The sequence below is a fragment of the Rhizophagus irregularis genome, chromosome 5, assembly GCF_026210795.1.
Source record: "Rhizophagus irregularis chromosome 5, complete sequence".
NCBI lineage: Eukaryota > Fungi > Glomeromycota > Glomeromycetes > Glomerales > Glomeraceae > Rhizophagus > Rhizophagus irregularis.
The window spans coordinates 2,582,389-2,595,031 of NC_089433.1; the positions used below are offsets into that span (position 1 = coordinate 2,582,389).

Here is a 12,643-nt window from a genome sequence, read left to right on the forward strand (position 1 = left end):
TTTTTTTTTAAAAAAAAAAAAAAAAAATCGTCATAAAAAAATCATAGAAAATTTAAATTATAATGTGGGAGAGGGAAAAAAGAAAAAAAAAGAAGCGATATAAAAGAAATTTAGATAATCGTGATGCAAAAAATACCTTATTACATTTTCTTAACTAAAATAAGGAAATTATTCACATAATTTTTTATAATCGTCCAACATAATGTTTTTCTTAAGAGGAATCATCACTACTTTCATCACTATGATTATCACCCAAAATCAATCTCAAATTTAACGGATGATGTTGAGTATAATTAGGAGGCGAAGGTTCTATTGGTGATGGGGATGATGAAAAATAATTTTCTTGTGGCTGTTGTGATGACCATTGAGATTGTTCTGGTAAAGGAAGTGTTGGACAACATTCGCGTGATGTTTGAGAAGATTCATTACACGAATATTGTGAAATGGATTTTTTTGGAATTATCCACATCCGCTTGCCTTCTTTATGATTGATATAACATGGAGATAATTGTGTCTGATCTTTTTCTATATTATCAACAGGAAATTCTTCAACAGTTTCACAAAAACAAAGATCTCCTTCTTTAGTTTCACAGAAAACAGGGTTATTAATTATGTCCTCAACGGACTCAACAGATTTTGTTGGTGAGCTTGGTTTCTGTTGATAACGTTGTTCATTGAATGAAAATGACGAAATGGCGGACAATCGATTACCTGGCGACACATACGATTTTTGTTTAAAGAAAAAATTAAAATGGAATATTATTGTCGTATTCACTCACTCACCGCGGTGTTTTGAAATTCAAATTTTAAATCATGTGCGGAATACGCACATGATTTGAGATTTTTATATGCGCAACTTTTAAATTATGTGTAAGTCGCATTTTTTTATGATACAAAATTTTTGTGTGCCTTTTTTACGCACACAAAAATTTTTTTATGAAAGAGTACATAAAAAAATTTTTCATGCACGGTTTTAAAAAATTTGTGTACGCGCGCTTTTCGCACATTGAATTTCAAACATTTAAGTGAGCGAGTGAATCTATTGTAGTTCAAACTCTACTATAAAACTTGAGACCCTAGCTAAGTTGCTAAGTTGCTAAGTTTAGGATATTTGAAATCCCAAACCTAATTTCGGATATGTTATTATTCTAGCCTTGATTTGAATTGGGCTCTCAATCAAACACGACAAGTAGAGCAGCTCTACAACGTTCTATATAAAGATAAATTTAAAAATTACATACCATCATATGTGCCATTACTTATGGAAGTGTCACCAGGAGCGTCGCTTTCTTGGTATACGGATGTGTTGCATAATTTATCATTTTGATTTCCTTGAGTTTGCGCATTTGCAAGTCTTCTTTCAAGTAAGTTCAGCCGGTCTCGTAAAAGTTTAATATCATTTTGAGCTTCGTTATATAATATCTCATAAGTGGTGGCCTTATTTTCCAAAGTACGAACATAATCTTCGCGTCTTCTGCGAAAAGCTCTTTGATTCGTCAAGTTTTGGATATGTTTTTTCTATAATTTCAAAAAAAAAAAAAAACCGCACGTTTCACGTTGTAATAATAAATAAGTATAACATGTTTAAAGCAATTATTTTGTTGATAAATTAAAGTAAAAAAAAAATTATAAATTTGACGAAAAATTACTTACAGTTTCGGGCATTTTTGATAATGGTTTACGTCCTCTCTTGTTTTGTTTGCTCATTGAGGACATGGGTTCTGTGAAACGTGACAAAAATTCAAATAAAAATATAACTTAAGATGTTTTATGTGATGAAAACAACTTACGACATGTCGTAGGTAGGTTTATTGGTAATTGAGTTTGTTGTGTCCAATTATTGGGAATCAACATGTCCGAAAATTTAGTGTTTGGCGTAAGCAAAGAAGTTGGTGAAAGCCTCGGTATTGGAAGCTTGAGAGATTGAGAAGGTGTCGATTGTTGTCCAGATACATCCATATTCATCGGTTGTTAATGGTTAAAAGAAAGGTCTTTAAAGGAGAAAGAAAAAAAGTGGATATCATGCGCCTCAATTTCCATAAAATTTCGCATTAAAAAGTAATAATAAATATGCTTCATAAATATCAATGATTGGTTGAAACCATATATTTTATTTTTTGTTAAGAAAAAAAAAAATTTTTCTTAAAAACGAATTAAATATGCACGTGTGTGTTTAGTAAAATTAACTTGCTAAACAAAAGAAGATCATATCCTTTTTTTTTTAGAGCTCATTACTTTTGCAAGATCATCATTTTTCAATATGTAACAAAGAAAGTATAGTCCCCCGGAAAATTGATTATCTTTATGAACGTGGACGAACGATTCGTTCAGAAAACTTGGTATATATGCAGGCCGCTTTATTAAGCATATCTGTTTTTTCCTTATTATACTTAGGTTTTGTGGACGCTATAATAAGATTTTTTCACACAATGCGCCAAATAGAATGAATGTCATATTGTGTGAATATTATTCATAACAATAAAATCTAGAACAAAGTAAAAGGAATTATGACGTTTTAGGTACTTAGTGAATGAGTATGAAACCGAATTTAAGTTACTCCACGAAATTATTTTTTTACGCCATTATCCCGATTCAAATATTTATATATTTACTTTTGTGAAACCAACTGTCAAAATTATAACCCATTGTTGGTCAATTATTAATTTTTAACCAAAAGTATGAAATTTATTATTGTTACATGTTGATCCAAAACTAATATAGACATAATTGGTATTTTTAATTTGAAATTTTTTCCTTTTTTATATATATTATAAAAAAAATATAAGATTATCATCAAATAAAAGATTATAACAAATCAAATTTATGGGATATTCCACGTTTAGATTTTACTCCACAAAAATATTTTTTTTTACATAAAATTAAAACATACGACACATGTTTATTATTTATATTAGTTATTATTTGTATTTAACAAGTTACAGTACCTGTTTCTCCCCCATGATTAAATATTACCACAAATGTACTGTTAATACAAATGTTTAATTTTAAGAAAACTTGGTAAACTTTGATAAATAAATTAGATAATATACAATTTCACATGTATAAAAAAATAAAGTTAATGAACACAAAATAATCTGATCCATCCGAGCGCAAAAAAAAAATATTTTAACCTTCGAATTAGTTCTTTATTAGCATATTTGTGAGACCATTTTCTTTCGATTTATTCCAAAATAATATGCAAGTAAGCACTTTCAAAGTAATAATGATTTGTCTTGTTTTTTAACCGTATCAGATCTACTATTATAGTAACCTGCATAAGTCTATGTAAGGTTATAAAGCATAAGTTTGTGTAGATTCACTTCCAAAAAAATTAATTATCCTTGACTTGTATCACTTTACTTTCGACTTGTATAGTATGTAATACAATCTATGCTTTTTTTTTTTATGTATTAAAAGTATGCAAAGAATAGTATTATTGATATGTCGCTATATATAATAATTTTTCTTCAACCCGTTGCAATGGAATATCATTTGCGGATAACAAAAAAAAGTATTACGAAATATATATTCTTAATAATAATATAAATAGGTATTTTGCTAAATACTGTAGTATTAGATGTGATAGGAAAATATCCATATTTTTCTCATATTTAAAAGATTCAATTTAGTAATATTTATTTGAAAATTTGTTAAAATGTTAACATAGTAGTCAATAAACCGTTATAAGCATAAAGCTAATTATTATTAAAACTGAAATTAAAATTTTGATATAAGGCTAAATTTTATAGACTTATTATATGAATTGACTTTTTAAAGCATAAAAATGATAATAAAATAAAATGTCTTAATTTTGAATTACTATTTGTTTTATTGATTATATTATAATATATAGCAGAAAAAAATGTAATTAAATATGGTAATTTATGATCTTATCATATTTATTATCATTATTATTATCTTAATATCCTTAAAAATGGTTTAAAAAAAAAAAAAATTTGAGATACTGTATATAGAAGTATTAAATACTATAATTATATATATATTTAAAGTAAATAATTTATTATTTGTTTTTGAAATATTTTATTAATAATGATTTATTTAATTTATATCTACTTTAACTTTAATCTGAAATATTAAATAAGTAAAATTTTATGATTTTTTTAGATTCTTTTTATATAATGAATTATTATTATTAATACTTAATTTCATTTTTATTAATATTTACATTTATTTTTTAGTTAGATTTGCTTAATTTACAAATAAATTTTAAAATAATGCTTTTTATCAAAATATTATCATATTAACATCTCATTTAATAATATTATTATATTATTACTGCTGTAATTTTCACCTTATTAAACTAATTAAAGTAAAATTTTGTGTAAAATTAAAAATATCATGAAATTCTACCTATTAATATTTGCTAATGCTAATGCAATAAAAATCATTTGTAGTAAGATTTAGTAATGCCTATATTTCTTTTTCTTTTTTTTTAAAAAATTTGAATATGATAAATTTAATAATAAATATTATAAAATTCAGTAATTCCAAATTTAAATTAATTGATATTTATATTGTAGTACTCTTTATAAAAATAATATTTAACTTTCTTATTTCTGAATAATTTAAAAATTTTATATATATTAGTATATTATATTTTCTTTATGAATTTTGCTAATTTGCCCCTGAATTAAATAATCTGGGTTAAATTACCCTCCTAAAATTTATATTTTACATCAATATTTTTTTTTAAAAAAAAAAATTATTTGTATTATTGTTATTATTCAATATTATAGCTAATTTTCTTATATTTTTGATAATATCTTTCATTTTTTATTGTAATTATAATTTACATTTTTTTTTTTAAAAAAAAAATTTGGGCAAAATTATATAAATTTACTAGTAAGTTAAATTACCCAGATTAAATCACCTTATATATATATATATATATATAATCTTATACTTTTTTTATTTATTTTATAAAAATAAATTAATTTTAAAAATAATTTAAAATTATTTAAAAATATTTTTTTATTAATATATTATTAAATATTTCTTAAAATACATCACAAATTATATGATTTTATTAATTTTGTTTAATCACGTGGTATTAGTTATACTACGCAAAAATTATTTACGTTATGATTTGTTTATTACTACTACGCAAATCGCCATATACTTTACTTAATAAAATACTGCAAAACTTTGTCATACTTTCCAAAATAAAAACCCTTTTAAATTGTATACTAAAATATTACAAAAAATATCAAACAGATTAATATTCAATATCAATAAACTAGCTTTCTGTTTATTTTTAGTTATATTTTTTTTGCTTTTTATTGACTAATACTTTTGTTTTTCTTTTCTTTTTTTATTTTAGTTTTCGTTTCAATATTTGTATGACTTCGATAATAAATTTAAAAATAATAATTAACCTTCTTTAATAAAAGATGTTAGTATATATAGATACTTATTTAGAAAAACTGGAAGACTGTCAAAAAATTAATGATAATACAAACATTAATATTAATACTTCTCCGCAAGTAAGTATTATTTCTCTTTAAATATATAATTAACTTTTTTTTGCTTTTTATTAACTAATTTTTTTTTTTATTTGTTAGCCTTCTGTTCAACTTTCATACAGCTTTATTCTTAATAGCAAATTTAGAAATGATCACTAGCATAATGTTGTTATCACTGGTGAATGTAATATAACTGAATTGCTTAATACTAATTCAAAAGAAGCGAAAGATCTGAAATTAAAGATTGGATTTACCTTTTCAAATTGAACAGAATTTAAAATATAGATTAAAAATTTTGCTAAAACAAAGGAATTTAACTATAAAATTAAGACTAGTCAGACAGATGGAAAAGTAATACATCATATTACTTATAAATATTCAAGATCAGGCATCCATAATTTGCAAGTAACTTTTGACTCAACTAAAAGATGAAATACAACTTTACAGCATATACAATGCCTGTAGAAAATAACATTGCTTGTTCTAAGTCAAGTAATGTTATTAGAATAACTTATTTGATGACAACTATAATCATGTTTTACCTCAAATATACAACTGAAGAAATGGCTTCACAATTTTAAAAATTAACTTCAGAAATGTTATGTGACATAAAATATGTCATTCAAGGACAAATGGATTCTGTATTTATTTATCCAATACTTATGCATAATTATCCTAACTAAATAATTGTTAAAAAAGATTTATATAATACAGTATATATACCAATTTTATCCAAATGATTCAGATACATTTCAAATGCTTCAAATGTTATTAAATTGGAAAGATTCAGATCCATTGTGGATCGTTAAATCATGTCTTAAAAAATTAAGCTATTTACACAGGTCAAAATGCTAAAAATTGGCAAAAAAAATGGCGTGAAAAGCAGTGGTTATTTTTGGCTATTTTTGGCTGTTTTTGGCTATTTGTGAATTAACCTATACTATTTGTAAATAGTTTATACAAATTTACGAATAGTTTATGCAATTTGTGCTATTTTTTTGCCTGTTTTTGGTCATTTGACATGTGTTATTGTAGATATCCTTACTGCAATAAGATTTATATGAAAGATTTTATGATGCTATAATTCTGGACTATCAAAACTGATATGTACTAGGAGCTATCTGATATATTTAAAACATTTCTTCATAAAATACAGACTAAAATCAATAAAAATGAAAATTATATTACTTATGTCAAAAATTCAAATATCATCAAACATAAAGACATCTACCAAAAAGGTTGCAATCAAATGTTGAAAAATCCTTCTCTAAAAATAAACATGTATTAAGAAATAACTTACGATCAATATTTATAATGATGAAAATGCAAAAAATATAAAGGGTAGTAAAAGGCGTAGGTATAAAAAATACAAACAGTACAAAAATTATATTACAATTTACCAGGTTTCAGTGTCTTAAAGTATGTTATTTATTAAGTTTGTTAGTTTGTATTTGTTGTAATAATGTTTATTGATTTTGTTATTTTTACTATTTTTGTTAGAACTGTTAGAATCGTTAGGTTGTTAGGTTGTTAGAAGCATTATTAGGATAGATTATTAGAATCATTATAGTATTATTAGATTCGTTTAATAGAATTTGACTTCAAATAAAATAGAACCTTATTCTACTGCTATTTTAACTACATTAAGTATTCTAAAGTTAAACTTATAAAAGTATTCATTAGAGTTCGTCAAAGTTTGTTAAATTTTAAAGTATTTTAAGTATTTTAAAGTTCTTTAGATTTTATCAGAGTTATAATTTTTTTTGATGATTTATTAATTTATTTATGTCAGGTTTAGATCACGTTTTTTTGTATTATCATATAATTTACATTAATCACGTGATTCGTGCACTACTATAATATGTACAAATAGAAATAGTCTATATTATTATATTTATTATAAAAGTATTGTTAAATATCACTAGTGGTAATAGTCATTAATAATAAAATTATAATATAATCTTAACCAGTATTTTATAGATTTTTAATTTTAGTTAAAAATATATCATAATACTGATACAGTAACCATTACTACCAGCAGTAAACTTTAGCAATTTACTTTTTTTTTTTTATTGCAGCATATTTAAAACTTTATTAAAATAATAATTTATTGTATATCATAAAGCTGCTACCTAAAATTAAGGAATTTTAATATTTGCTGAAACTGAAATGGTAAAATTAATTTAGGAAATACTTAATTTTGAAATGCTGAAACTATTCTGAAATTCTGATTGGCTGTTATAATATTACATGATCAAAATTAAAATTTTTACCAAAATTATAACTGTATTTTAATTCCATAATTCTGGCTCTATAGCGATCTTCCTGACATATATAGTTTTATTTAAGTCTATGTTCATTTTGTGTAATGTATATACTATATAAGGAAATTATGTGTGATACATCTTTATGCATTAATATTATACAAAGTGAACATAGGCAGGCTTAAAATGAAACTACATATATTAGAAAGATCACTACAGAGCCAGTATTATGGAATTAAAATAAATTTATAAAGTTATATAATTTTATAATAAATTAATTGAAAGTTTCAGACAATTTTGGGAGTTTTAGAAAAATTAGGATTTCAGAAGAATTTCAGAATTTCAGAATTAGTTTCAAAAACAAAATTTTCAGGCAGTAATTTTAGTATATCATACATAAATAAATTTAAAATTTTAACATTAGTAAGTTTTAAATTATTTGTTATTCTAAAAAGAATCCACATGTATACTGTCAAACAAAATTCAGACTATGAAAATAATTTCTGTAATTATATTAGAATTTACTATATACCCACAAAAAGAATTTAATATAATATAAAATGTAAATTTCTAAAACAGTTTCTTGAAGTTTAAACGTTCTCAACCTACTACAACATTTCCTGTTTATTAATTCACCCTTTTTCATTAGTTTTATATAAATACCATATGGAAATTTTTCTTTAAAATATTTTTCAGTTTGAAAATGCAAACTGTAAAAAGCTTCATACTATCAGTCATATGGGCGCTTTGCAGTAAAAAGAGATGAAACTACTAAAAAAAAATAAAAAATAAGTTAATATAAAGTCTAAACAAATTATAGCATTTAGAATATTTTTGGCATATAAAAGAAAATTTGAATTTTTTCAGTAGTTTTATCCTTTTTTACTGCAAAGTATCTATAATATATATGTAAATATAACTGTAAATGATGATTGTTCATAATTAGTTGTATAAATATTTACTATTTTTACTTCTTTTTAGTTTATAGTTATATTACTTAGCAAATCAAACCATATAGACATTTCATCTATATTGCCTATATATTTTAGTTTATATTTATTGTGAATTCTTAGATATATAATATTACTTAAAAAATATTTTGCTTTTTAATTAAATCTAATGGTAGTTGTTATACTACTGTTATTCTTTAATGCTTACTAAAGTCATATCTTTCTAGAAATCCATTAAGTTATTTATTGGAAAATTTGAACACAGCAATACCCAGATTATTTGCTAATAATTCTGAACTTTTAGATAAAAAAATGGCTTTATTGATAATTAATTTTCAGGTAATGGCATTATTTCTACAGTACGGTACCTCTATAATAGGTATCCCTTATATCTTATAATCTAATGGTCAGAATTTTATAAAATTTTAAAATTAGATAGCTTTTAAAAAGATAAATACATTAAGCAAATAAAAAAATTTTCTTGATTTTTTTTGCTGACATAATACAAAATCACATGACTTAAAATAAATTTGATTCTTTATAGAAACTTAACATTTTTAATCAATATAAAATCGATATTGTTAAGTTTATCTTAACAGTATCATTTTGATATCATTGCAATATTGATTTAATATCGATATGATATCAAAATAAAGTATTATCATTTTGATATCATTTTGATATTAAAATGATATTGAAATGATAATTAAAATGATATCAAAATGACATCTTTAAATTAAACTTAAAGATGTTGTTTTGATATCATTTCTATTATCATTTTAATATCATTTTAATATTGATTTAATATTGAAATGATATCAAAATGATAATACTTTATTTCGATATTATATCAATATTAAATTGATATCAAAATGATATCACTTGAAAACTTAAAATTTCTGTAAAGTTGGCTAATGCAATACTTAATGTTAATTAGAATTATACATAATTTTTTATATACAATTTATTATTTATTATAATTATTTAAAAGTGATTTGATTAAGTATATCTATATCATTAGGAACTTTTCTATAGAATTTATATTTTTTTAGCAAGTTTTTCTGTAATTCCTTTTTGAGAAATAGGCATAATATAATTTGTAATAAATAAATACTACCAAAATTTTTTTAATTTTTTTCAAAATTTTTTTAACAAAGCATAGATAAGTTTATAAGCTAAAATGGTTTATTTTAATAAGCACTATCAAACGATTATTTTTTTTTATATTACACAAAAATCACTTATTTTCAAATTTTTCCTATCATAATAAATTACCTGAACTTCAAACTTATGTAATACTAGCAAAATTTATTATTTTTTAATTTAACCTGATCAGTTTAAAAGCTCTTAATATACTTTATTAAAATTATCAGTTAGAATTTTAAAATATTATTTTTTGCTAATGTGACATCTTTTTGAAAATGTCACATTACGACTATAAAATTGGCATGCGTTATAGTAGTACGCACTGTATTAACTTTTTTTCACTTATTTATGCAAATAAATTATTTTCTAATTTCAAAAATCTGGCAGGTTTACCTGAATGAAGCTTAGCCATATAAGGAATAGTTATTAACAAAGTTTCTTTTTTATTTTTTCAATTATGCAGTTGTTTGAACTGAATATTAAATCTTTTGGCAATTCCACATATATTTCTATTATTGTTTTCATAATAATATATTATTATTAATTTTTTCTTGCATTTCATTATCTTCATTTCTTTTGTGATAAATGATTGCATGTTTTTTTATTTTTCTTGTTACCAATAACTACTATTTTACTTTTAATAGAAAGAAAAAAAAATGCATAAAATAAAGACATGTAAATTAAATAAAGATATTATATATATAAATAGGTATTTAGATAAGTAATTTTGTATAAAATATCTTAAAAAAGTATCAAAATATGAAAAATAGTACAGTCAAATCTTAATATAGCGAACTCTTGATATAGTGAATTTTTTAGACAACTATAATAAATTTCCCTTTGCTATAATGAATTAACCAATCAAATCTCTTAAAATCTTCACTATAGTCTTATAGCGAAGTTAAGGTCTGGACCTTAAAGTTCATTATAACAAGGGTTGACTATATACATTTAGAAATTTTTAATAAGAAATTATATATTATATATAATAAGTACTCTGGGTATTTTAAAAATCCTATACCCCTTCTATGTATAGTATCTACTTATGTAATTTACTTTCAGATACAGGTCCAAATACTTAAAATTTGCAAGATACTTGGAGTACTGTGATTTACGATATACAGTAATTTACTATATAAAGTGCCAAAATAATAAAATTTTACTTATGATTATAGCAGTTCAAAATAATTTAAACAACATGTATAGTTATTTGATAAGAAAGACTATAAATAATCTATTCTTTATAGCAACTTCATATTACAGTCAGGACCCCGGATATCTAATATAAAGGTCATAATGGACTTTTGGACCAAAAACACCCCTTAAAAGCTCAAAAATCGTTTTTGTAAATATCTCAGCATCCAGTAATTCAATTTTAATGAACTTTTTTTTATTTTGTAGCCCTCATTTAGCTCTACAATTTAAAAAAAGTTCATCAAAATTGGACCACTGGATGCCGAGATATTTACAAAAAACGATTTTTTTGAAATTTCGAAAATGGGCCAATCTGCCGAAAGTGTGACTTATGACTCGTTTTGGAGATATCCGGGGTCCTTTACAGTCTAACCTCGATATACCGATATTCGATATACTGATATACTATTCAAAACTTGTTATACTGATAAAATTTTAATTTCCCACTATATGTGAGGACATATAAATATCAGTATAACTTTAATATAATGATATTTTCTAAAAATTCCATATATGTTCTAACATATCGTTATATAAAGGTTTGATTGTATTTAGCAAAAGAGTAAAGAAAAACATAAGCTGAGCAACTTGCAAGTCATCTTCAATACTAAGATATGAAAGAAGTTTTTATAGAGCTTTTGAATATTTAACAGCTTATTATACTCTGCTTGCAATATAACTGTTTAAAGTGTTTGGGATATTCCCATTTTACTAGATTTCATAAGTGCTTTAAGCATTATCACAGTATATTAAACAAGAGTTTTTCTGTTCTTAGCTATATTTCTGATATTATTAAATTCACTGAAATAACAAACTTTATTTTATTTATTTTATTTATAATAAAGTATACAATAAATTGAGTTTATGTCATCAGATACTTGCGTAATTTTTGTTGTAAAAGTTATTTTTATGCATAAGTTTATAATAATAAAAATTATTTTTTCTGCAAAAAAAATGCTTTACTAAAAATGGCCAATTTTTTGAAATGATTTTGTAATAATTTTGAAATACTACAAAAATACATTTAATACATCAAAATGGGTTTATTATATTTTTGTTATTATTTTGTAATTATATTGTATCTAGGTCTATAAAAATAACTCATAATAATATCACAATAATTTTTTAATGTTTTTGTTATTATTTTATTATTATAATATAATTAACTTTGATATTATTTTAATATTTTAATCTCAAAAATACCTCAAATATATCTTGATATATTTTAAAAATTTTACAAAATAATTGTACAATTGTTTTGAAAGCCATTGTATCTAGGTCTATAAAAATATTTCAAAAAATTGGCCATTTTTAGTAAAGTGGACATAATGATCTTCAGAAAAAGTTCATCTTTACAATTTTATTTAATAAAATATTATTATATATCAGGAAATTAAATTAGTAAGTCAATAACATTAAAGCAAATCTGCATAGGCAATTTTTTCCGGTGTCAACCAAAATCTCAACATCCATTTTCCCGACAGGACGTTTGCTCACACATTGGGCTCATGATTTTAACATGTGTATGCTTCATATGATGTGGTGTGTATATTAAAGAAATTTTATTTGATTTTTTGTGTAATTCTGAATGAATAAATTATTATGG

General features: G+C 23.0%; 1 protein-coding gene across 1 annotated transcript; it reads right to left on the minus strand.

Annotated features, from left to right (window-relative positions):
* Positions 1-211: 211 nt before the first annotated feature.
* OCT59_025094 (uncharacterized protein) lies at positions 212-1,965 on the minus strand (the record flags this gene model as incomplete). The annotated part of the gene is made up of 4 exons (XM_066136105.1): positions 212-711; positions 1,242-1,518; positions 1,654-1,721; positions 1,791-1,965. The coding sequence occupies 4 exons, from the start codon at positions 1,963-1,965 to the stop codon at positions 212-214; spliced, it is 1,020 nt and encodes a 339-aa protein (XP_065991860.1).
* Positions 1,966-12,643: the final 10,678 nt, after the last annotated feature.